This window comes from Aplosporella prunicola, assembly GCF_010093885.1.
Source record: "Aplosporella prunicola CBS 121167 unplaced genomic scaffold K452scaffold_19, whole genome shotgun sequence".
Classification (NCBI taxonomy): Eukaryota; Fungi; Ascomycota; class Dothideomycetes; order Botryosphaeriales; family Aplosporellaceae; genus Aplosporella; species Aplosporella prunicola.
This window is the reverse complement of record NW_022983547.1, coordinates 554,548-575,669: the sequence shown is the minus strand read 5'-3', so window position 1 is coordinate 575,669 and position 21,122 is coordinate 554,548. Positions and strand designations below refer to the sequence as shown.

At 57.9% G+C, this 21,122-nt stretch overlaps 10 protein-coding genes across 10 annotated transcripts; 5 read left to right on the top strand and 5 right to left on the bottom strand.

The window, feature by feature from the left end:
* Positions 1–50: 50 nt before the first annotated feature.
* K452DRAFT_64358 (uncharacterized protein) lies at positions 51–894 on the bottom strand. The gene has a single exon (XM_033546961.1). It carries the CDS (start codon positions 713–715, stop codon positions 173–175), a length of 543 nt encoding a protein of 180 aa, XP_033395423.1. The 5' UTR covers positions 716–894; the 3' UTR covers positions 51–172.
* Positions 895–1,073: 179 nt separating this feature from the next.
* K452DRAFT_231731 (uncharacterized protein) lies at positions 1,074–1,292 on the top strand (the record flags this gene model as incomplete). The annotated part of the gene is made up of 1 exon (XM_033537188.1): positions 1,074–1,292. A coding segment is annotated over one exon (219 nt), but the record flags the coding sequence as incomplete, so codon positions are not given.
* A 2,152-nt stretch (positions 1,293–3,444) lies between these two features.
* On the top strand, positions 3,445–3,995 carry K452DRAFT_64395 (uncharacterized protein). The gene is made up of 2 exons (XM_033546962.1): positions 3,445–3,849; positions 3,913–3,995. The coding sequence occupies exon 1, from the start codon at positions 3,544–3,546 to the stop codon at positions 3,841–3,843; it is 300 nt and encodes a 99-aa protein (XP_033395421.1). The 5' UTR covers positions 3,445–3,543; the 3' UTR covers positions 3,844–3,849; positions 3,913–3,995.
* A 1,191-nt stretch (positions 3,996–5,186) lies between these two features.
* Positions 5,187–5,879, bottom strand: K452DRAFT_310611 (uncharacterized protein; the record flags this gene model as incomplete). Its single annotated transcript, XM_033543350.1, has 1 exon — positions 5,187–5,879. One exon carries the CDS (start codon positions 5,877–5,879, stop codon positions 5,187–5,189), a length of 693 nt encoding a protein of 230 aa, XP_033395420.1.
* A 2,378-nt stretch (positions 5,880–8,257) lies between these two features.
* Positions 8,258–8,969, top strand: K452DRAFT_289697 (uncharacterized protein). The gene has a single exon (XM_033540875.1). The coding sequence runs from the start codon at positions 8,301–8,303 to the stop codon at positions 8,667–8,669; it is 369 nt and encodes a 122-aa protein (XP_033395419.1). The 5' UTR covers positions 8,258–8,300; the 3' UTR covers positions 8,670–8,969.
* A 2,329-nt stretch (positions 8,970–11,298) lies between these two features.
* K452DRAFT_231839 (uncharacterized protein) lies at positions 11,299–13,099 on the top strand (the record flags this gene model as incomplete). The annotated part of the gene is made up of 4 exons (XM_033537191.1): positions 11,299–11,607; positions 11,694–12,056; positions 12,122–12,922; positions 12,989–13,099. 4 exons carry the CDS (start codon positions 11,299–11,301, stop codon positions 13,097–13,099), a joined length of 1,584 nt encoding a protein of 527 aa, XP_033395418.1.
* A 161-nt stretch (positions 13,100–13,260) lies between these two features.
* K452DRAFT_64332 (uncharacterized protein) lies at positions 13,261–15,156 on the top strand. The gene has a single exon (XM_033546960.1). The coding sequence runs from the start codon at positions 13,483–13,485 to the stop codon at positions 14,875–14,877; it is 1,395 nt and encodes a 464-aa protein (XP_033395417.1). The 5' UTR covers positions 13,261–13,482; the 3' UTR covers positions 14,878–15,156.
* Positions 15,157–15,329: 173 nt separating this feature from the next.
* Positions 15,330–17,022, bottom strand: K452DRAFT_232137 (uncharacterized protein; the record flags this gene model as incomplete). The annotated part of the gene is made up of 3 exons (XM_033537208.1): positions 15,330–16,225; positions 16,291–16,440; positions 16,506–17,022. 3 exons carry the CDS (start codon positions 17,020–17,022, stop codon positions 15,330–15,332), a joined length of 1,563 nt encoding a protein of 520 aa, XP_033395416.1.
* A 1,767-nt stretch (positions 17,023–18,789) lies between these two features.
* K452DRAFT_289692 (uncharacterized protein) lies at positions 18,790–19,720 on the bottom strand. The gene has a single exon (XM_033540874.1). The coding sequence runs from the start codon at positions 19,667–19,669 to the stop codon at positions 19,004–19,006; it is 666 nt and encodes a 221-aa protein (XP_033395415.1). The 5' UTR covers positions 19,670–19,720; the 3' UTR covers positions 18,790–19,003.
* A 9-nt stretch (positions 19,721–19,729) lies between these two features.
* Positions 19,730–20,893, bottom strand: K452DRAFT_193305 (uncharacterized protein; the record flags this gene model as incomplete). The annotated part of the gene is made up of 1 exon (XM_033535880.1): positions 19,730–20,893. A coding segment is annotated over one exon (1,164 nt), but the record flags the coding sequence as incomplete, so codon positions are not given.
* Between the last annotated feature and the right edge of the window lie 229 nt (positions 20,894–21,122).

The following is a 21,122-nucleotide window of genomic DNA, read 5'->3' as shown; positions in this document are numbered from 1 at the left end:
AGGGGTCGCGGCAGCAATCATGGGGGTACACGTACGTGACGGAGCCAGCGGGACTCCACGTGGAGCAGAAAGGGCTAGCTTGCGAGGCAGGGCAAGGGACGATTGGCGCAGGACGACGGAGACCCCTAGGGCGTGTATGGCCGCTTGCCCCGCACTGGAGCGGACCACTTCATCAGGTGATCCCTGATCCTGGAAGGCAGTCAGCGGGCCGGGACAAATGGGGACTTGTCGACGCATGAGGGATATTTCGGGCAAGGCGCGGGTGGCACTCCTGGGCGATCAGGACGCAACGACACGAGGCTGAGGGCTGGCGGGGCTGGGGGGCGGCGGAGGAAGAAGGGCGAGAGGCTTCCAGCTTCCAAGTGAGATGCGGCAACCCTGGGAGGGATCGGAGGGCAGCGGCGGCGCATGGGGCACAGACATCCGTCACACCACGGCCGGTCCCCTTGATCAGCGGGCATGTGTGCGACAGGACATGGCTGTCAGCGATTCCAGTTTTAGGCGGGCAGTCGGTGCGATTGGACGGGTGTTTGCTAGGCGCTGTGATGGGGCTGGTGGCCGCGACATCCGCTGCGGGCGCGCGCGCGGGTTTGATTTGGGAGAGCGATGGGAGGGTGTGTGATGGATGTGCTGAGCGAAAAAAAAAAGGACCATCAATAAGCATTCCATCCGTCCTCGAGAGGCAATCGGCACTTTCACCGCTCCTGGCGCGCATGCATAACAGCGCCGCTCAGCCTCGCAGCCTCACCACTCGCCCCTTCTCAACCTTCTCCCTTTTTCTGTCGCTTACGCCGCCCTGCGAGGCGTCGCAAACAAATAATCTCTCGCTTCTCGCTTTGCCACGTTCAAGGGCCGAGGCGATCGTGGGGGACAATCAGCAGGCTTAGACCATCCTCCAGTCAACGCTTTCTCCACAGTGCATACTACATACTGGCCTGCGCTCGCCAGCCTCCCCGCCGCTGCACTCACTCTGCATGCCATGACGACGAGCAGCTAGCCATTCCACCTTTCCATTGCACCACCACCATCTACCTCCTCCTCTTCCTCATCATCTCCATTCCGCCATTTAAACCATGGCGTCACCTCTACCACCGGATCCATACGCCGCCTTAGGCGTCTCCAAGGCCGCCACGCCCACCGAGATCAAGACAGCATACCGCAAACTCGCCCTGAAATGTCATCCCGACAAGGTCGCCGACCCCGCGCAAAAGGCCGACGCCGCCGTCGAGTTCCACAAGGTCCAGCAGGCATACGAGATCCTCGGCGACGATGACAAGCGTGAGCGGTACAACGCGCAGGTACGACTGGCGGAGTTGAAGAGGGAGAACCTGGAACGTCAGAGTCGCGGCAGCCCCAAGGTCGAGGTCCGTCGGGACGCTACTTATGAGGTCCGCTCGCCCGCTTACTCGCGCAGCCGCGCTTACGACGAGCCGCCCCGCGCGCGCGCGCGTGCTGACTATGATGACGACGACGATGATGATTACTACGATCGCGCGCGGAGGAGCTCAAAGTATGCGTTTGCTGGTGATGGTAGGCGCACATCGCCTCGGCGATCCTCAGTCCGTGAGCGGGTGAGAGTCTCGCCGGAGAGCGAGCGGGTTCGGGCTGCGAAGACGAGGGATCAGGACAGGACGAGGGGACGCAGGGAAAAGAGTTCGTACGGCGATACCGACGATTCGGACGAGTACCGCCGGTACGAGGAGCATCGGCGCCGGAAGAACGAGGAGGCAATGTATGAGGAAGAGGAGCGACGTAAGAATGTGGAGATGCAAAAGAATGCGGAGAGATTGCGCGAGCGGGCTGAAGAGGAGAGGAGGGAGGCACGGCGGAGAGACGTCGAAGAGGCTGCGCGGCGGGCATCAAAGGGGCAGAGGGAGGATCCCTACGATCGAGGCGGCAGTTCGTACAGAGGAAAGGAAAAGGACGCGATGGAGTACATGTCACGGGTCGATGGTAGCAGGGACAGAGACGGTAGACCCTCGGCCACACGCTCCAGCTCCAACTATGAGCAAGTCCGCCGCAAGAGCTCCGACCGGCCCACCATTGTTCGCCGTACCTCGGATCGGCCCAGTGCCCGCATCTTCGAAAGCGTGCGCCACGGCTCGGGCCCGCGCCGTGATCGCAAAGGCTCCATGCCCGAGATCCCTGAAGATACGCGGACGCGCCAGCGCCCGTCGCTCGAGAAATTCGAATCCTCGCCCGCCGCCCCGAGGGTGTCTTCGCGCATGCCTCCCGAGCGCTCCGCGACCATGGACTCTTCCTACGCAACGCGTGACGACCCTCCGCCGCCACCCATTGGCATCCGCCGCGCTGAGACCATGCCCATCACGGGTACTTACTCGAAGCAGAGCCCCTCCTCCTCGAGAGTCCGCGGCGCTGCCAAGATCCGTACAGAATTGCACGACTCGGGCTACTCATCATCTTCGCCCAACACGCCCACAACATCTGACCGCGAGCAGCGTGAACGCGAACGCGGACGCGACCGCGACCGTGACTGCGAAAACCACCCCCTCTCAACCAAAGCATACCGCTACACGACAGCGCCGGCCGAAGGCGGAGGCGTCAAGCTGCACCCCGTACCCATCCCCATCAGCGTCGAGGACGGCTACCGCACCGTCGTCCACGAGCCGCCGCCCAAGGCATCCACCGGCACCACCACGGCACCAAAACGCAGCACAACCACCAGCCCAGTCCGCCACAAGCGCTCAGACCCAGACCACCGCGCTCGCGACCGCGACCCCGTCCGCGACGACCGTGACCGTGACCGAGACCGTGACCGCGACTCCCGCCCCCGCGACCGCAGACCCCCGCCTACAACCCGTACATACACATACACGCCGCGCGGCTCCTCCAGCACGCGCAGAACAGCAACAGCAGCGCGCTCGCCATCGCGTGACCGGGATCGGGACCGCGGCCGCGCCCGCCACTCCGCCCGCGACAGGGACAGAGACTTCGACTACCTCGACTACGACTACACCGACACATACGACCGCGCGATCCCGATCCCGATCCCAAAGCACGCGGGCGAGCCGCTTAGCACGCCTTTGAAGCGGACGGAGCCGCCGCTCTCGCGCCCCGAGCTGCTCAGCAGAGGCAGCGGCGGCAGTTTCGGCCGCGACGACGTCGCGTACGCGCGTAGAGTGGGGCCGGAGGATGTCAGGTGGGCGCCTCCACCGACGGCAGGGGCCGGGGCGGGTGCGGGAGCGGGCAAGGGCGGGCTTCGTGATGGCGGTGGGGCGGCTTATGTGCGGGTTGAGGTTCCACGGGGGGCGGTGCCGGGTCATCATGGCCATGGGCATGTGCATCCGGGGTTGCAGAGGGGGGCGGGACTGAGTGTTAAATGAGCTTGGGGACTGTGGGGGTGGGGTTTGTGGGGGAGAGGAGAGGGTCTTCTTTCTTCTTTCTTCTTACTTCTTTCTTTCCTTTTCTTTTGGGGATTATTGGTGTTTCTTTCCTGCGCTGCAGGGTTGGTCCATCTCTACCCGACTCACTTTTTCACTGCTGCTGCATAGCTAGCGGCTACAGTACACGCCATGCCATGTCATGTCATGTCATGTCATGCGTCACGACGGAAATGACGATGAGGACGACGATGGGGACGACGGAAGGGTCTGCGAGGGTCTGCGTTGCGGGTTGGGGGTTGGGGTTGGTGTGTACCGAGGTCAACCTGTCAGGCTAGGCAGGCTGGATAGGCAAGACTCTATTCTTATGCTTATGCTTGCGCTTGCGCTTGTGCTTGCGCCTGTTGTTCGGCTCTATTCGACTCTATACGCGAGGACTGGACTGGAGTGGAGTGGAGTGGAGCGGTATGGAGCGGTGCGGAGAGGAAAGGAAAGGAGGTAGGGATAGGTGCTAGAGTCACGGGGACAGAATTGGGATAGGGGATTGGGAATGGGACAAGAACAGGAATAGGAACAGGGATTGGAGTGGGAACAGGAATTTGGATTAAGGATAGGATGGACTGGGAAAGGATTACGACAGAAGACCAAGATCAAGATCAAGACCTCGACATCGACATCGAAGTCGAAGGCGGGACTCGCGAGGAAGGAGTTGGAGTTGGAGTTGGAGTTGGGGGCTGTCCTGATGACTTTATGCTGGCTTGTTTGGGTTGTTTTGTTAGCGCTATTTTGCTATTGCTATTGCTTTTGTTCGTGCTCTTGTTGGTGGTGTTTTTGCGATTGCTGCTGCTTGAGATTGGACTGCGGAGGTGGCGTTAATGCTGTGGTGGTGGGGTTGGGTCTGGGAATGGGAGTAATGGTAATGGCATCGCGTTGTCATTCTTCCTCTTCTTATTCTCTTTTCTTTATGAGTCTGTTTTTACACTTTCTAAGTTTTTAGGCTCTTCTTGTCTACATTGTGCTATATCCGGTACGCACTGTCTAGGCTAGGCTGGGCTGGGGGTTGGCTACGTAGTTTAGCTACTGCAGGCAGTGAGCTAGGTTGCTGGCTAGGTTGCTGGCTATCCGCCTCCGCTCTTGAGCGGTGGCTTTGTTTCGTTGGCCCTTGTTCTTTATTCTGATTCCTTTATCTTTTGCTCTTAACTTCTTTCTTCCTTTGTTACCAAGCAAGTCGACAAGTCAGGTTGTGTGGCAGAAGCGTAATACCCAGCGAGCTGCGAACGGGTGGATTAGTTTGACGTACCGTATCGTACCGATCATGTGGGGTTTAGTTGTTGGCAATTGGCATTTATGATTGCGATGGGTCATGGATCATGACTGGTTTGATTGGTTGCTTTGGTGTTGGGAGGGAGGTTTATAGTTATATTTATGATGTTTTTGGTCTGGGTGGGTTGTTGGGCGTGAGTGTGCGTGCGGTGTTGATGCTCGCCCTGCTGTGATGCATGGCTTTATGAAGGTCTCGTCCAGGTGGTGCTTCACTGCATGTGTATGTATGGGGCTGGGGTCATGAGGGATCAAGTCAAGTCAAGTTGTAGTACAAAAGTCAATTTCTCAATTTTTATTTTATTATTATTATTATTATTATTTTTTTTTTTTTTTTATGCCGAAAAGGGGAAGGAAAGGAAAGTCGCAGTCCAAACAAACCCCCACCTACCAAAGGATAACCAAGAATCAACCGCAGGATTCACTCAAGAGCAGTAGTATACCAACCCTCCAGCAAGAAAGAACAGAAATCAGCTCCAGGGATTCCTCGGCAGTCTACCGATCTCGTCGTTGAACACTATCGACTCAACGGTATCCATAGCGAGCAGTTGGAACCTGTGTATTCACAGCCTTAGCCGCAGCGCGCTTCGCCTTTTGCTTTTGTATACGCTCATAGCGCTTCTCGTTGACTAGGGCGGCGAAGCCCGGGTGGGACAGGAGGTAGGCATTAGCGCTATCCGCAAGGCCGTAAGTGTGCTGCATCCACTCAAGGTTAGCAGCGACATGGTTGACGATACGTGAGTTCCTGTCGAAGGCGGTGTTCATGACCGCAAGATGTTCAGCCTCGAATTCGAGGCGACAGACGTCCGACTTGAGGTGTTGCCAGATGGTGTTTTCGGCATCGGCGATGCCGAGCTCCAGGGCAGCCTTCATCAGCATCACGTTCTTTCCGAACGTGTTCTGCACAGGAACTTTGAAGATGTTTCCAGTCTTGCAGATAGTGACCATCCAGTCAACCAACACCTTAACAGCAGCTGAGGCGACATCCCTGAAGACGAGCTTGTTGTCAGTGACAACGTGGGTCTTCACGGTGAGGGCCTCGAGCATCTTGGCGTGTACTGTGAGACAGCGCTGTGTTCCGCTGGTGTCGACAACCAGTGTGACCGTATTGCCACTGAACAACTCCGCAAGCTCCCGACGAGTCATATTGAAGAAGTTGAAAGTGAGACCAGTGTTGGCCTTGCCAGCGGTCATGTTCGAGGAAGAGTTTCCGGCCATTGTAAGTCGATTGTGTGAAGTTTTTTTGTACGTTTAAGTCGATCCGACGTCGGTGTTTGAGTGTTCAGAAGCTGGCGGTCGCGGTGTCTTCGTACTGAAAGTTGTTGGAGGAGAAGGAAAGGGCAGCAGAGGGAGAAATCAGTGCGTTTATATATGCATGTGGTGCCACGAAGCGAGAATACATGTTAAGGAACAATGTGGGAAGCAAGCTTTTAACAAGGATCAATGTCATAAAACAACTTGGCGGGACGGTGGCTTGTTCTCGAGGGCGCTGGACACGAAGATGGCGGCGTAGGTGCTACCAGTACCACTGCTTCGAATGTCCTTAGCGTTACTATGGCTTTTCTTATCGGTAGCCTTACTGCGCTTGCTACCCTTGCCGGTCCTTCCCTTCTTTGCTTGGAGCGAGAACTAGTAGTAGGTAACACCAGCCTTGAATTCTCCATCGTCGACGGACCTCTAGATAGTATGCTCCTTATCTAGGTGGTAGTCCATAGCTGGAATGTCTACCGTGCTGCTCTTACGAGAGCCGCGTATGTAATTGCCGCCTTCGATCTTCTTGTCGTCCAGAGAGTCGATGCAAGCCCAAAGCTTGGCCTTCGTAGCCGCAGCCACAACTTGTCCTTTAGTTTGGTTACTTTGGTGTTGGGAGGGGTGCGAATCAAGGTAAGCGGACGCGCTCTCAAGAAGTCCTTGAGTGTACTGTTGCCATTCTAGAATGCTCAGCATCACCGATGTGTAGAAGACCACCTGCTAAGTTTGCTAGCATTCTAGAAGGTAGGTATTCGCCTTCGAAGATCATGTTTCGAGTATGGGTCTTGAAATGGTGCAAGTATATACGGTGTTTCCTGGAGACAGCCGGTTATTGAGCGTAAGTGACAAGCGTATACTTGCGCGATGATGGTGCTGTACCCTGCGGTCTTTTATAGACCACTGAGTGATTTGCTAGCCACGTATTTGCTTGTTTGCTTCTTTGCATGCGGCTTGGACTGCTTTCAGTTCTGGTTGCTACGATAGAAACTTCCACCGCTTATGGAGCGCCACGTTGTAGGCGCTTGTTTGTCTACAGCTAGCTATAAACAAAGCAACTTCAAGATTATGCAAGTGTTCTGGAGCACGTCAATACTAAGAACTGAAAGAGAACCAAGACCACTGAATCACTGACAGTGTCTCGACAATCGCGCTGATAAACTCAGGTGATGGGTTTACCCAAATACTACGAAGCAACCGGTGAATTTGCCGTGGTGGCTTTACCTAAGCTTGACGGCATTTCTGATTACCTCTATGTCAAATGTAACCAGTTTCCTTCTCCGAAATTCAGTATCACTTGGCGTAACTCATTAAAACAGTACTCCTTCTGTACCACGAGTTGATTCTTATGTTTGAAATTTCTGATAGAAGCTTGCTTGGGACCTAATTTATAACTAACGGCGTTGTATTTTTTCTTTTTGTTCGTGTTGCTACAGCTACACATGAGTACATTTTGGATTGATGTCGATTGAGTTACCTTGCCAAAATATTTAGTCACTGCTTAATACCGTCGGGCTATGATAAAATGCGGTCGGATAGTGCGACACTGACGGTAAGTTTAAATCGGAAGAAAGCCTATATCATGACGTAGGTCGTAGGTGATTGAATTTGAGAGTATATGCATATGGATCACACAACCAGTTAATGAATATCGAAAAAGATAGAAACATCTAGAAGAAATGCCTTTAACATACAATGTTGCCCCTAATGTTATCAGTCTCCTTGGCTTCCTCCCCCTCTTTACTATCACATTGTTCGAAAACAATTAAACATGTCTTAGAACTAGCCACCCGCCTTCACATATACAAATACCTACATTATGACACTCATATTCATAACCATATTCTACAGCATCAGATCACTCGATCTACCTTCTTCAACTATCACACCCACTCGTTCTCAGTAACCCACACAAGCATTGCGTTCACAATCATGTCGGACAACATGTCGGACATATCGGACGAGGATTTCAGTCCGTACACCTTCCTCCAGCGGACACAAGAATCCCGCCTCGACCTTCTCGAGGGCCCTGGCCCCAACGTCACCATAACGTTCGAGGCTTCGCCTGACCTTCCGCCGATCACCATACCGAAGCGCCTACTTTTGGCAGTCTCTACCTACAAGGACCTTACCAAGAGTGGGCCAGTCACTGTGGAGCTTCCCTCGGAGCACACTGATTCTGCCGTCCTCTATTTTGTCAATTGGCTAGTTGGCGCCTGCAAGGTACCAAAGGCGTACGGCATGCCGCCCTGCCCGACGACCTATCAGACTATGAGGGCGCTCCGTGTGGCAAATTTCCTGGAGATCGGTAGCGTTTATATTGCGCCCGCACAATGGTCCATCTGGCCCAGAAATGGCGCAAAGAGTTTGACGGCGCAATTGGTCAAAGACATGGTGACGGTCTACCCACCTGACGGCCCATTTGTCACAGCTCTCACCTCGATTGCCTCCGCCTGGAATTCCAAGGACTTGCTCCTGGAGGAAGTTCACACATACCTCAACGGTGATGATGAGAACAAGGAAGCATTCGCAGCCGTTATCGCCAAGGGTGTGCAGGAGATGGTTGAGAAGCAGGCGCGCATTCAGGTGAACATAGAGGCGTCTCAACGCAGGAAGGCCGAGAAGGAGCAGGTGCGGGCCGCGCAGCGTGAGGAAAACCGTCGTATCAAGGCTGGGAAGCACCAGGCGCGGATTGAGGCATCTCGTCTCGCGAAGGCGAAGGCGAAGGCCTGTGAGGAGGACTCGGCTGAGGCGCATTAGGTGGTCCTTCTACCCCTGCCCTCTGCAGACTCTCATGACCTTCGAGATTGAGCAGTACTCCTGTTGTTTTCACCAGCCACTAGAGTATGAGACTGATTGAATTTTGAGTGATTCGGTTGGGGAGGTTTGCGACTTTGACTTTTTTGATATTCGATGATTCTTTTACCTGAGTATTTCATGGAATGACAAGCTTCTTGACGACACCGGATTTAAGAGTCGCCAACCGAGCAATATAGTTGAAGACTAGCCACTGCGAAGGTTGATATAAAAGACCGAGAAAACACAAAAAAAAAAAAAAAAGGAGAAAATATAGAAAAATACAAAAAAATTTGCGATGATCTTTACCTAGTGATAACAAGTGATGCATCTTTAATGATTTTAACGGTGAAACTGACTTACACTGACTTATTTCCAGTAAGGGGAAAATAAGGACTATAAAAGTTACGGTCATTCGTGCCGTGGCTATTCAAATCAAAGCTAAATGGCCGCGGGAGAGCAACAAGCAGAAGAGGAAAAACTAAAAGTAACTTCAAGCCCCAATCCTTGAAGATAGGTGTGGCCGATGAAGTTTACATGAAGATGATGCAGTTAATATATGCGGTCTTAAGTTCTGGATCGCCTGCAACACCCATCGAGATATAAAACAACCGCGTCCCAAGCAAGAAAAAAGCAACTTCCCATATCTCCGTGGCCTCACAAACCGCAACTTACTCAGCATTTTTATTTTCTACTTACCTATCACCTACGCGCCAATATTTCAAACACCAACGTTCATCGCCCCAACCTAACGATACTCAGCTTCATAACAAACAGCCGGTGATGACCATCACCAGGTGGAGCAATCGGCCATAGCTGGGTTTGAAACGTGACCGTCCGGGTACGTTTAGGTGCTTGTGCTCTCGATAGAAGAGGTAGGATATTAAGTCTAAAGGAGTTATATCTACCCTTACGGACGTAACGCGGGTAGAAGCTATCGGCGAAATAGGCGTTTCTTATCTAGGAGAACCAGAAACTAAGTTTAAGCTAGTTTAACTTAAGGACCTTTAGGTTAGAGAAAGTTTACCCACTCTCCGTGTATGCTGAGAAGGGGCTCATGAATGCGAGAGCAAACTTCTGGAGAACTGGCCAGCTAACTGTCGTACTCGCTGCAAGCCAAGGCGGTGTTAGGAGTAGACCGAGTAGTTTGCTGGGCCTAAGAGGTAGTAGAAAGCCAGAGGTTTCTCATGGTGCAACACTGACAGACAAAACAATGCAGTAAATTGTCATGCCCTTCATCAAAGCAACATCTCGTTCCCTCTACGTTCCATCTCTTTAATCTTTACAGCCACACCGCCCCCAAAACAAACCACTTACCATATAATCCACACCAAAAGGGACCAGTCAACCACCTCCATCGATCGCACCGCACGCCCGGCCCCCCTGACCGACCGACCGGTCAGCCCTCCTGCACCGAGCGACCGATCACGCGGAACACGCTCTGGTGCGGTGAGGCTCAGCCGGAGACACCTGCGTGCAGGTCATGGTGATGTTCGTTCTTAGCTTTGTTTCTCGGGGCGTGCAAGAGGCGAACGGGTGTATGGCTGCTTAAGCTGTGGTGTCTTGATTGTTTTAGCAACGGCAAAGAAGGAAGGAAGAAAGGAACGAAGGAAGGAAGGAAGAAAGGGAGGGACGACCGATATGGAAGGCACTAACCGCCGAGCAGTTACCGTTTCTATCTCGCCGTGTGCCTACTCACCCTCGCAAAAACAGCGATCCGAAACCACCACCCAGCAGCGCACGCTCGCTCTCTGTCATCATCATCGTCGTCGCAGTCTTCGAGATAAGCAGCGCAGCGCAGCAGCACTATCCTGGCACCGCTAAGTCACCGTACGCGATACCTCCCAAAGCCGACCCCCAACTGCCGACGCACACCGCACACACGCAACAAGACCGGCGCACACGGCACACGGCACTTGAGCTCGGCGAACGCGCTCGCCTACCCATCCCTCTTCCCTTTCACTCACCGTAGCGCATTCCGCACACGCTGGCATCTATCTGCAACAGGGCGAGCGCAGTAACAAAAAAACCAACGAAGCAAAGCGGCCGAAAGCGAAAAACGCACGTTAGTGCTATTACAATTGGCGGACACGACAGGGGCCGACGGCCTGACGGCAACGACTCAGATCGCGCGGGGCCCGCGTGTGGGGTAAGACGGGGTACGGACAAGGCGCTTGACCGCATGGGGCAAGAGAACTACCCCACAAAGGCGCTCGTCATCGCCCGCAACGTCTCCGAGCCTCAACTGCCGAGCATGCATCTCTGATCATCTCTGATCGTAGCCCGTCATGCGTGCCTCTATCAACCGCTGCCGCGTCAGTAGCAGCACGCATCAGGGCCGGCTAGACCACTGCCAGTGGTCCGCCAACCGCACTGGCACGAATGGTTGGCCATGGCGCGCACACGGCAGCTGCGGGCAGCCGTGCCTGGAGAGCTTAAGCTCGTGTGCCGCACAGGCGGCAACGGCAAGCACGCATCACATCGAGCTGGGAGCCTCGGGTGTTGGGGCACAACACAGCCGGGCGCGAGATAAATAGTACCTCCATCGCTCTGGCCCCAGTCGTCTGCAACAACGAAGCCACCCTTTCCCACCATGTTGCTCAACGAGCTCGTTCTCCCCCTTCTCGCGCGCTACTGGCCCGCTGTGCTGGCTGTGCTGGTGGTGCTGCGCCTCCTGCGCAACAAGTACAACCGCGGCTTGAACCAGTACCCTGGACACTGGGCGGCGGCGTACTCAGATCTCTGGCGCTTCTTCGATGTCCTGGGTCGCGCGCCAGAGAAGACGCATATTGCGCTGCATCGCAAGTATGGCGACGTCGTGCGCCTGGGGCCGAATGTGCTCTCGTTTTCGGACCCAAAGGCGATCAAGACGATCTATGGCCTCAATAAGGGCATGACCAAGGTGCGTTCGTGTGCTGCCTTTGGAGACACTACACTACGCAGTCCACTCTTTGACCATTGAACTGACAGTGGTGCCGTGGTTTTTAGTCCGATTTCTACCCCATCCAGCAAGCAGTGGCCAAGGGGCGGCGGCTGCCGTCGCTGTTCTCGTCTGTGGATGAAAACTACCATGCCAAGTACCGGCGGTGCGTGAACGGCGCGTTTGCGATGAGCTCGCTGGTGTCGTATGAGCCGCTGGTGGACTCGACGACAGATGTGTTTCTGGAGCGCACGCAGGAGCTATTCGCCTCGACGGGGAAGACGTGCAACTTTAACCAGTGGCTGCAGTTCTTCGCGTTCGATGTCATTGGCGACTTGACGTGGAGCAAGCGGCTAGGGTTTGTGGAGAAGAACGAAGACGTCGACGGCATTGTCGGGTTCCTGTCGCGGTTCTTGAGCTATGCCGCACCGGTAAGCCATACCTACTCTGTTCGTAGCAAAGTGTAGTTGTGTTGCGTACTGATTCGATGCCCCAGGTCGGCCAAATCCCCATTATTGACCTCTTCCTCGAGAAAAACCCCCTCAAGCTCCGCCTCCAGAGCTGGGGCTTCCTCAACACCGTCTTCCCCGCCACCGCGTTCGCACAGTCACGGTCTGCCGAGCGCTCCGCCGAGATGGACAAGATCAAGGAAGTCGGCCTCTCGGCCTCGCCCACGTCACAGGGCATCGACCTGCTGAGCAAGTTCACGCAAGCGCAGCACGACCACCCGGAATTCATGACGGACACGCAAGTATTGACGTCGTGTGTGAGCATGGTCTTCGCGGGCTCAGAAACTACGGCCATCAGCCTGAGCTCGGTCTTTTACTTCCTGCTGCAGAACCCGCGCTGCCACGCCAAGCTGCTCGCCGAGCTGGACGAAGCAGTCCGCAACGGCACGATCCAGGACCGGGCCAATGGGTCCGTGTCCTGGACCGAGGCGCAGAAGCTCCCGTATCTGGATGCCGTCGTGCAGGAGAGCTTCCGCATGCACCCCGCTGCGGGATTGATCCTCGAGCGCGTCGTCCCCCGCCAGGGCATCGAGATATGCGGCCGTTTTGTCCCCGGCGGCACCATCGTGGGCTGTAGCGCGTGGGCGCTGCACCGGCGGCCCGAGGTGTTCGGGCAGGACGTCGATGTGTTTAGGCCGGAGCGGTGGCTGGAGGCCGGCCCGGCGCAGTTGAAGGAGATGAAGGCTACGATGTTTCAGTTTGGTGCTGGGGCCAGGACGTGCATTGGCAAGAACATTAGCTTGTTGGAGATCTACAAGCTGGTGCCGAGCTTTTTGCGGAGGTTCGAGGTAAGTTTTGCTCTATCTTGTTGGAGGAGTTGTTGAGTTGATGCTGACGAATCGTGTGTGCTGCAGATCGAACTGGAGAACCCGGAGAGGCCGTGGCGCACGCATAATGCGTGGTTTATCAGGCAGCTGGATTTTAACACCAAATTCAGGCCGCGGCCGCTGCATGCTACTGTGTAGGTAGGGTGACCTTTTGCGTTAGTTTATTTCTGGGTTAGCGGGCGTTTGGAGCGAGTGGACGCGTGTCCATCTGAGCTGTGTTTGTACAGAGAAGACAATTCTTATTCGGCAGTGTTTGACAATGAAGAGTTGTGCGGCGATGGAGATGGTTGGTGAATGGTCGTCGATTGGCGTGCCCCGCGCGATGCAGGTGTGGGGTGAGACGCGGGGACCGCGGGGGGGCCGGAATCGGCCGACGCGGACAGACGTCAACAACGTCGTCGATAGGCCCAACATATCCCAACCGAAGCACTCCTCCTCATTCCTACAAATTTTGGGTACTTAGGCACTGCACTCGTCCGCCGCAGACAGCATGCCCTCTCCATCCTTCATCCACCACAACAATGGCATTCACCACGGCCCCAGACTCCACGGCAGCTGAACACGCCGCCTCCTCCACCACAGACGACAAAACCCCCCACCCGGACGTGCCGACCGCCCTCGCCGCCGCGCGCGCCCGCTACATCGCGCGCAACCCGCTCTCACAGCGCCAACACACCATAGCCACGGCCAGCCTCCCCGGCGGCAACACGCGCACACTCTTACACACGTCACCATTCCCACTCTGCCTGTCCTCAGGGCACTCCGCGTCCGTCACAGACGTCGACAACCACACGTACACGGACCTGGTCGGCGAGCTGACAGCCGGCCTCTACGGGCACACGCACCCCGTGCTGCGCGCAGCCGTGCACAGCACGCTCGACGACGTGGGCGTGACGCTGGGCGGGACGACGGCGCAAGAGGCGCGCTATGCCGCTCTGCTGTGCGAGCGCTTCGCGCTGCAGCGCGTGCGGTTTTGCAATTCGGGCACCGAGGCGAATCTGCATGCGCTGGGTGCTGCGCGCGCGTTTACGCGTCGCCGCCGCGTCGTCGTGTTCAAGGGGGCGTATCATGGGGGCGTGCTGAGTTTTGCGGATGGCACGCCGGCGGCGAATACGGTGGATAGAGACGACTTTATAGTCGCGCCGTATAACGACACCGAGGCAGCGTGTGCGGCCATCGCATCCCACGGCGCCGAGCTGGCGGCCGTGCTCGTCGAGCCCATGCAAGGCGCGGGCGGGTGCATTCCCGGTCGCCGCGATTTCCTGCACGCGCTGCAAAGCGCAGCCCGCGCGGCCGGCGCGCTGCTCGTGCTCGACGAGGTGATGACGTCGCGGTTTGCGCCGGGGGGCTTGCGGGAGGCGCTGGGGCTGGCGCCCGACCTCGTCGTGCTCGGGAAGTATCTCGGCGGGGGCCTGGCGTTCGGGGCCTTCGGCGGGCGGGCGGACGTCATGGGCGTGTTCGATCCGCGCGCGCCCGGGGCGCTCGCCCACTCCGGCACCTTCAACAACAACACGCTCGCGCTGGCGGCGGGGCATGCGGGGCTAAGCGCAGTATACACGCCCGCGGCGTGCGCGGCGCACAGCCGGCTTGGGGAGGAGGTGCTAGCGCAGCTGCGGACGGCGACGGAGGGCACGAGGGCGACGTGGACGGGGTGCGGGAGCGTGGTCGCGCTGCATGTGAGCGATGCTGGTGCGAGGGACTTGGTGCGCAAAGACGAGGTAGTGGAACGAGAGGATTTGAAAGAGCTGTTTTGGCTCGAGATGCTGGAGCAGGGGTTTTGGGTGTCGCGGCGCGGGATGCTGGCGTTGGTGCTGGGGACGGAGCGGGCGGAGTTGGAGAGGTTTGTTGACGCGGTGAGGGCGTGGTGTCGCAGGTATTGGGCGTTTGTGGGGTTGGGGGGAGAAGGAGGGGTGTAGATAGGTGTGGAGGGGGAGGTAGGTAGGTAGGTACGTTCGTTTGCTCAGCCATACATATACTACCTGTATCCAGTCCCCATTCCCTCGCCACACCACATCATGCACTGAGCAGTTACACACAGTAAGTACTCCTACGTAGACGGATAATTCTAACAAATAGAACTGGACAAGGTATATATACCTTCGACATCCCTCTCTCGTCTCTTTCCTCTCCTCTCTTCTGCGTGGGTGACGGTGATAATAGTGACCTCTAGATCCCTCCGTCTGGGTTCGAGAGCAGGTGCTGTACTGTGCGGTACGAGACTGGACGTGCCGTGTTGGCGCGGTGCGAGCTGAGTCTTGGTGATTGGTGGTGGATTCCTTTTATTTTTATTTTTATTTTCATTTCTTTATTCTTCTCTTCGACAGAGGGGAAGGAGGCCGCAAGGGAAGGACCCAAGGAGCACCGTCCCCTACAAAAACCACCGAAACTCACTCCCCCACGGCCCGTCCCTCAGCCGCTCCGTCGACACATCCCTCACCCTCCTCCTCACGCCCTCCCGCCGATCCCTCCTCCCATTATCCCAGCGCATAAACGCGCCCAACCCCAGCGCCACCAGCGCGCCCAGCGCGCCAAACCCCGCCGTCGTCGCCAGCGCGGGCAGATAGCCCGGCGCGTCCCTCTCGCGGAAAACATTCGAGCTGACCAGGCCCATCAGGTTCGCGAGCGGCACGCCCACGCTCGTCAGCGCGACGCGCCGCCCCTCGTGCGCGACGTTGTTGCTGTACCACGTCGAGAGCAGCACGGACGGGGCGGCCGTGCCCCACGTCATGAGGAAGCAGGCGAAGTAGGCGGCGCGCGGGTGGGCGGTCGCGTCCATGGCCGCGTACGCCGCGAAGCCCGCGCAGGTGAGACTGAAGCCGAGCGCGATGAACGGGGCGCGGCAGCGGGCGAGGTCGCTCGCGAAGGCGAGGAGGAGCAGCACGAGCGCGCCGACGGCGTTGGGCGCCACGGTCAGGAGGTTCGTGTGCACGGCGGAGGCGGGGGAGAGGCGGGCGATTATCTGGGGGAGGAAGAGGGCGACGGATTGCAGGGGGACGCCGACGCAGAGCTCGAGCACGAGGAAGGCGTAGGTGGTTGGGTGCGCGAAGATGCGCAGCGCGGAGCGCAGGTCGAACGGCTCGTTCACGATCGCCGACGAGTCTTGCTGGATGCGCCGGTGCGCGAGGGCGCGCTCGCCCGGCGAAAGGAAGCGCGCGCTGCGTGCTGTGCGCGGGAGGTAGAGGAAGGCGAGGAGGGAGAAGAGGACGGTGGCTGCGCCTTCGATTATGAAGAGGTAGCGCCAGCGCTGCAGGCTTGAGTTGATTTCTGCCGCGGCGGCGTGTTAGCCCCATGTGTGTGTATCCATGTGCAAAGGCGGCAGTGCTACGCACGGAAGACGCCAAAGGCCAGCAGGCCGGAGAAGGCGTTGGCGATGTTCGAGGCGGCGTAGAAGAGGGCCAGGCGGCGCGCTAGCTCGGCCCTGCGATAGAACGTCGTGAGGTAGTAGATGACGAGGGGGAAGAAAGCGCTCTCAGCCATGCCTGTACGCCATCAGCCGCATCCCATCCCATCCCATCCCATCCCATGCATCCACACACACACTCACCCAGAAACCAGCGCACGGCCATCAGCCCCCCAAACCCCTTCACTGCGGCCCCCACAAGCGTCATACTGCCAAAACAGGCCATGAGCACGGGCAGCACGACGGCGGGGCCCAGGCGCTTGCCCACGAACGCGATGGGCGGCGCAAAGACGACGTACGGGACGAAGAAGACGGAGAGCAGCGTGTTGTACTGGCCGGGTTTGAGGTGGAGGTCGTTTTCGAGGCCGGCGGTTTTGGCGTTGCCCAGGTTGCCCTTGTCCAGCGCGTTGCAGAGGTACATGAGCGCGAGGAGGGGCAGCAGCCGCGTGTCGAACTTGAGGGCGAGGCGCGTCTCGTTGGGGTGCGGGGCTGTGGGGTCGCTGACGGTGCCTGCTGTGAGGGAGGCGCTTGTGGGGGTGGGTGAGAGCGGGATGGTGGTGGAGAGGTTCTCTTTGTCTTTGTCTTTGAGGGATGGAGGGGGGGAGGTGAGCGTGTTGTGCAGGGCGGGTTTGTCGTCTGTTGGGGGCGGGGAGGCAGACATTGCGCTGCTGGTATCAGAGGAAGAGGGAGACACAACGAAAGAGATGGTGATAAAGAGACCGGAGACAGAGACAGATAAACAGACAGAAATGTAGACGGAAGAAATACACGCGAACGAGGCAACTCGAACAGGTTCCAAGGCAAACTCCAGCCAGTCGCTTCAACGCCAGCCTACCTACCTTGTAGCACGGAGGCGCACCAACCTCTCTTTTTGGCGAAGCAGCCGCACGCCAACCAGCCTGCAAGCACTAGGTAGGTAGTAGGCGGCCGCAGCGACCATGGCCAAAGCAAACATGACAAAGGGAAATGCTGACTCCGCTGCAACACTTATCTTACTTGCCTCTGCAGCCATGAGCGCGTGGTCGGGGTAGCCACCACACCTCCTCCCACGCCCCTCGCCCGTTGCCCATGCACACACGCACAGCCGGACGTCACACAACAGCACCCAGTCCTAGTCCTCCACAACCCACCCACACAGTCATCAGATCCATCCTATCAGCCAGCACTGAAACCTCGCCGAACCGATCAACTCTCTTCCGCCCTCTCCTCTAGGATATCACGCCCGCACGCTTATCGCCATAGGCACGCCCGCGCCCCAGCTAGCTCGCCAGCCAGCGCGGGCGGGAGGCGCGTAGATCACTAGCAGCGAGGCGAGGGAATGCGTCATCGGTATGCAGGCGTATATATGCAAGCATGCATGCACGCACGGTCGGACGTGTATGCGCGCGCGCACGCTTGCGTAGCTTGACTACCTAGCTGGTTAGTTATGCAAAGCGTGGACGTGTGTGCGCGGTGCTGGTGCTGTTCTGGCGCGTGCGTGTGGTGGTGTGGTGTTGTACGGCATGGTGGGCGCGTGGGTTGTTTGTTCGTCGTGGGCTGTGATAAGCGTACTCCGTAATCCGTACTGTGGCGCGGGGCGCGGCGGCCGGCTGTGACAGTGGCGGTGGAGACGGAGGGGGAGGTGGAGAGAAGTAGCGAGGCGGGGAGATAGCCGTGATACGAAGACCGAAGTAGCGATAGCACGGTAGAGACGATCGCTGGACGGGCTCTCGGGCTGTGGAGTGGAGACGGCGAGATATGATAGATAAATAGATAGATACCTACCTATAGATAGATCGACAGCAGCACAGTACTAGACGAAGGACGTCCGCTTGCTCGAATGGGAAAGTACCTAAGGCAGTTCTCTCTCAATCCTCACCCACACGCACGCACGCATCACGCACGCAGCACTTCCGATCCGCCAACAACGCAGCCACCACCACAACCACCCACGCAATACGCAATACGTAAAACCCCCATCCCTAGCAACCAACGCAGCCACCCTATCCCGAATCAGATCAACGCGATCGAGATCCCCCCTCCCCACACCCACCACACACACCGCACACGCACACACCCTCCCACATCCCTCCTACCACGCCCAAGCCCAAGCCCTCCCGCACGTACACCCGCCCACCAGCACGCCAACACGCCAACCACCCATCTAGCGCAGCACCCACACCAGCAGCCCAGACGTCCGATCTTGGGCCCGATCTGGCGTCTGCTTTGGGGGGTGTGCATGTGTGTGTGTGTGTGTGTGTGTGTGTGTGTGTGTGTGTGTGTGGGAATAAATGTGGATAAGCTGTGTTGTGTTGGATTAGGTAGATGGATAGATAGGTAGAGGGAGTTGAGTCGTTTTTTCTGGGCGGGATGGATGGGATGGATGGATGGATGGATGTAATAGTACAAACCAGCAACAGCAACAGCAACACATAGCCACAACCACAGCCTTCCATAACAAGCAATAAGCATTAAGTAGATAGGTACCTACGGCACGGCACGGTACACATACAGCCAAACCCCAACGCCACAGAAAAAAACACGCCCTCAGCGCCCCCACCCCCCCCTTGCAGTACGCCAACACCATCAAACCAACCAAGCCCAAGAACCCCAACCCTTCCCTCAACACTCTTCCCTCAACACCACATCCCACACACCACCACCTACCTCCCACCCGCACCCCCGCCCAACAGCCCCGGCAGCAAAAACCGCGGCATCTGCAGCGCCTCGCGCTGTTTGCCACGGACCGGCATCTTGCGCTTGCTTCTGCCAGAGCAATAGACCGGCTCGGTGCGTTTCCGCAACGGGGGCGAAGGCCGTCGCGCCGCTTGTTGGTGTTCCGTAGGCGGTGGGAGTGATGGCGGCGAGCGCTTGCGGATCTTGTCTCTGTGGCTGTGCTCCGAGTCGTTGTCGTTGGTGTTGTCGCCGTTTCCGTCGCAGTCTCCGTCGGAGCAGGAGGAAGAGGAGGTCACGGTCGTGAACGCGAGGGATAAGGGTGCGACGGCGGGTGCAGGGGCGGGAGAGATGGAAATGGGAGGAGGGACAGGCCCAGCACCGGCGCCCACGACGCTGCTGCTGCTCCTGCGCAGCGACGAGACCGTGAGCGCTGGTGTGAGGGGCGCCACGGGAGAAGGTGTTGGAGGGGGCACCTTGGCCAGCGGCGCGAGGATGGCTGCGGATGCCGCGAGCACGCCCAGGGGCGTGTGCAGTCTGTCGGCCATGGCGAGCTTGGCTGCACCACTATTACCGCCGCCGCCGCCGCCGCTATTGCTCTGGCGCTGCTGCTGCGCAAACGCGTGCACGTAAGGCGGAGGCGCGGCGGCGTCCATGAGGTCGGCTTCGAGGCGGGGGTGTTGGTGCTGGTGCAGCGGTGGCAGCAGCATCGGCGCGTCGAGCTCGACGTCGTGAGCCCATGCGCTCTCTTCGTCTGCTGCTGTTGTGTTTAATGAAGGTGGGAGCGCGCGCATCTCGTCCCAGCTCAGGTCCGCGTCGCGCAGCGCTATGTACAGCACCTCGGCGCCGAGGGCCTCGTCGAGCGCGAAGCAGTGGCGGCGAAGGAAGGCGAGGTCCCAGAGGGCAGGGGAGGCGAGGTCAGCAGGCAGGGGCCTGAGGGCCAAGCGGGCGAGGGGGTCGTCCGGGGGACGAGTGGCCACGAGCGGGATCCAGGGGCGGCCTTTGAGGGCGTGGTTGAAGGCATTGTCGATGTGCACGATAAAGGTCGCGTTGTCCGTGTTTGGGAAGCTGACGTCCTGGTGGAGATTGCGCGACTGGCATCGCTTGGACGCTTTGCTGCTGCTCTCAAACGCGAAGCGTTGCATCCGGTGCGGCACCATGATGACGCGCGCGCCCCAGGGCTGGGGGCGCTTTTCCGGGCTGCGAACCCGCGTGTTTGCTGCCGCTATATGCATGACATGGCCGTCCGTTGCTGACCGAGCTGCTGACACAACGGCCGGAGCCGCCGCAACCGCGGAGAGCGTGCTCGGGGGCTCTTTGTCCGGAATCCCGAGCTTTTCGAAATGGATCTCGTGCTCCATCGTGGCATCCTCGACGTCGATGAGCTTCTTCTGAAAGGCGTGTTGCTGGTCAATCATGCCGTCCATCTTGTCGTCCAACTGCATCTTCATGGCCTTCATGTTCTGGTACATGCGCGCCTCGATGGCCTTGAACAATCGCTCCCGCTCGGAATAAAGTGCCCGCTGCGCGAGCAGCTCGTGCTGCGTCTTGACCAGTTCCAGCTGCAAGCTCTTGAGCCTCGTATCCTGCTCTTGCTTGAACCGCCGCATCTCTTCTGCCAAAGCAACATGCTCTTCATATGTGACGGCGGCCATGGGCTGCTGGACGTGGACCCATGCCGGATGGCCGCACTCACATCCCGTGCCAACCACCTGCTGCTTGTCGAGGCTGAAGCCCTGACAAACGCATCTCTGCCGTGAGCCGGTCTGCGCGTCGCGTTCGCGCTGGATGAAGCGGCACTCCCCACGCGGTAAGTCTGCCTCGGGCTTGGGCAAAGGGCGCGGCAGATTCACCAGCCGTTGCGTCGTGTTATTGAACATCTAGCGAAGGAGAGACAAGAGTCCCGAACGAAATGTGCTGGTGCGGAGCAAATGATTGCATTGAAGGGCCGCCGAGGGGGAAATGCGGATTTGCAAAAGACAACCCAACGTCTAAGCTGTTGTTGACATTGACGCCGGGACGCTTGAGACAAGAGATATTCTGGGTGAGACGAAGAGAGAGATCAGCAAAGGCCAGGGATATCACGGCTGACGGAGTTTAATAAGGGAA

What these genes read in the sequence shown, in the direction of transcription:
- K452DRAFT_64358 (XM_033546961.1), bottom strand. Translation starts at nt 715, where the DNA reads ATGCGCGCCAGGAGCGGTGAAAGTGCCGATTGCCTCTCGAGGACGGAT.
- K452DRAFT_64395 (XM_033546962.1), top strand. Translation starts at nt 3,544, where the DNA reads ATGTCATGTCATGTCATGCGTCACGACGGAAATGACGATGAGGACGAC.
- K452DRAFT_289692 (XM_033540874.1), bottom strand. Translation starts at nt 19,669, where the DNA reads ATGGACGCCGCCGCGCCTCCGCCTTACGTGCACGCGTTTGCGCAGCAG.
- K452DRAFT_289697 (XM_033540875.1), top strand. Translation starts at nt 8,301, where the DNA reads ATGGTGACGGTCTACCCACCTGACGGCCCATTTGTCACAGCTCTCACC.
- K452DRAFT_64332 (XM_033546960.1), top strand. Translation starts at nt 13,483, where the DNA reads ATGGCATTCACCACGGCCCCAGACTCCACGGCAGCTGAACACGCCGCC.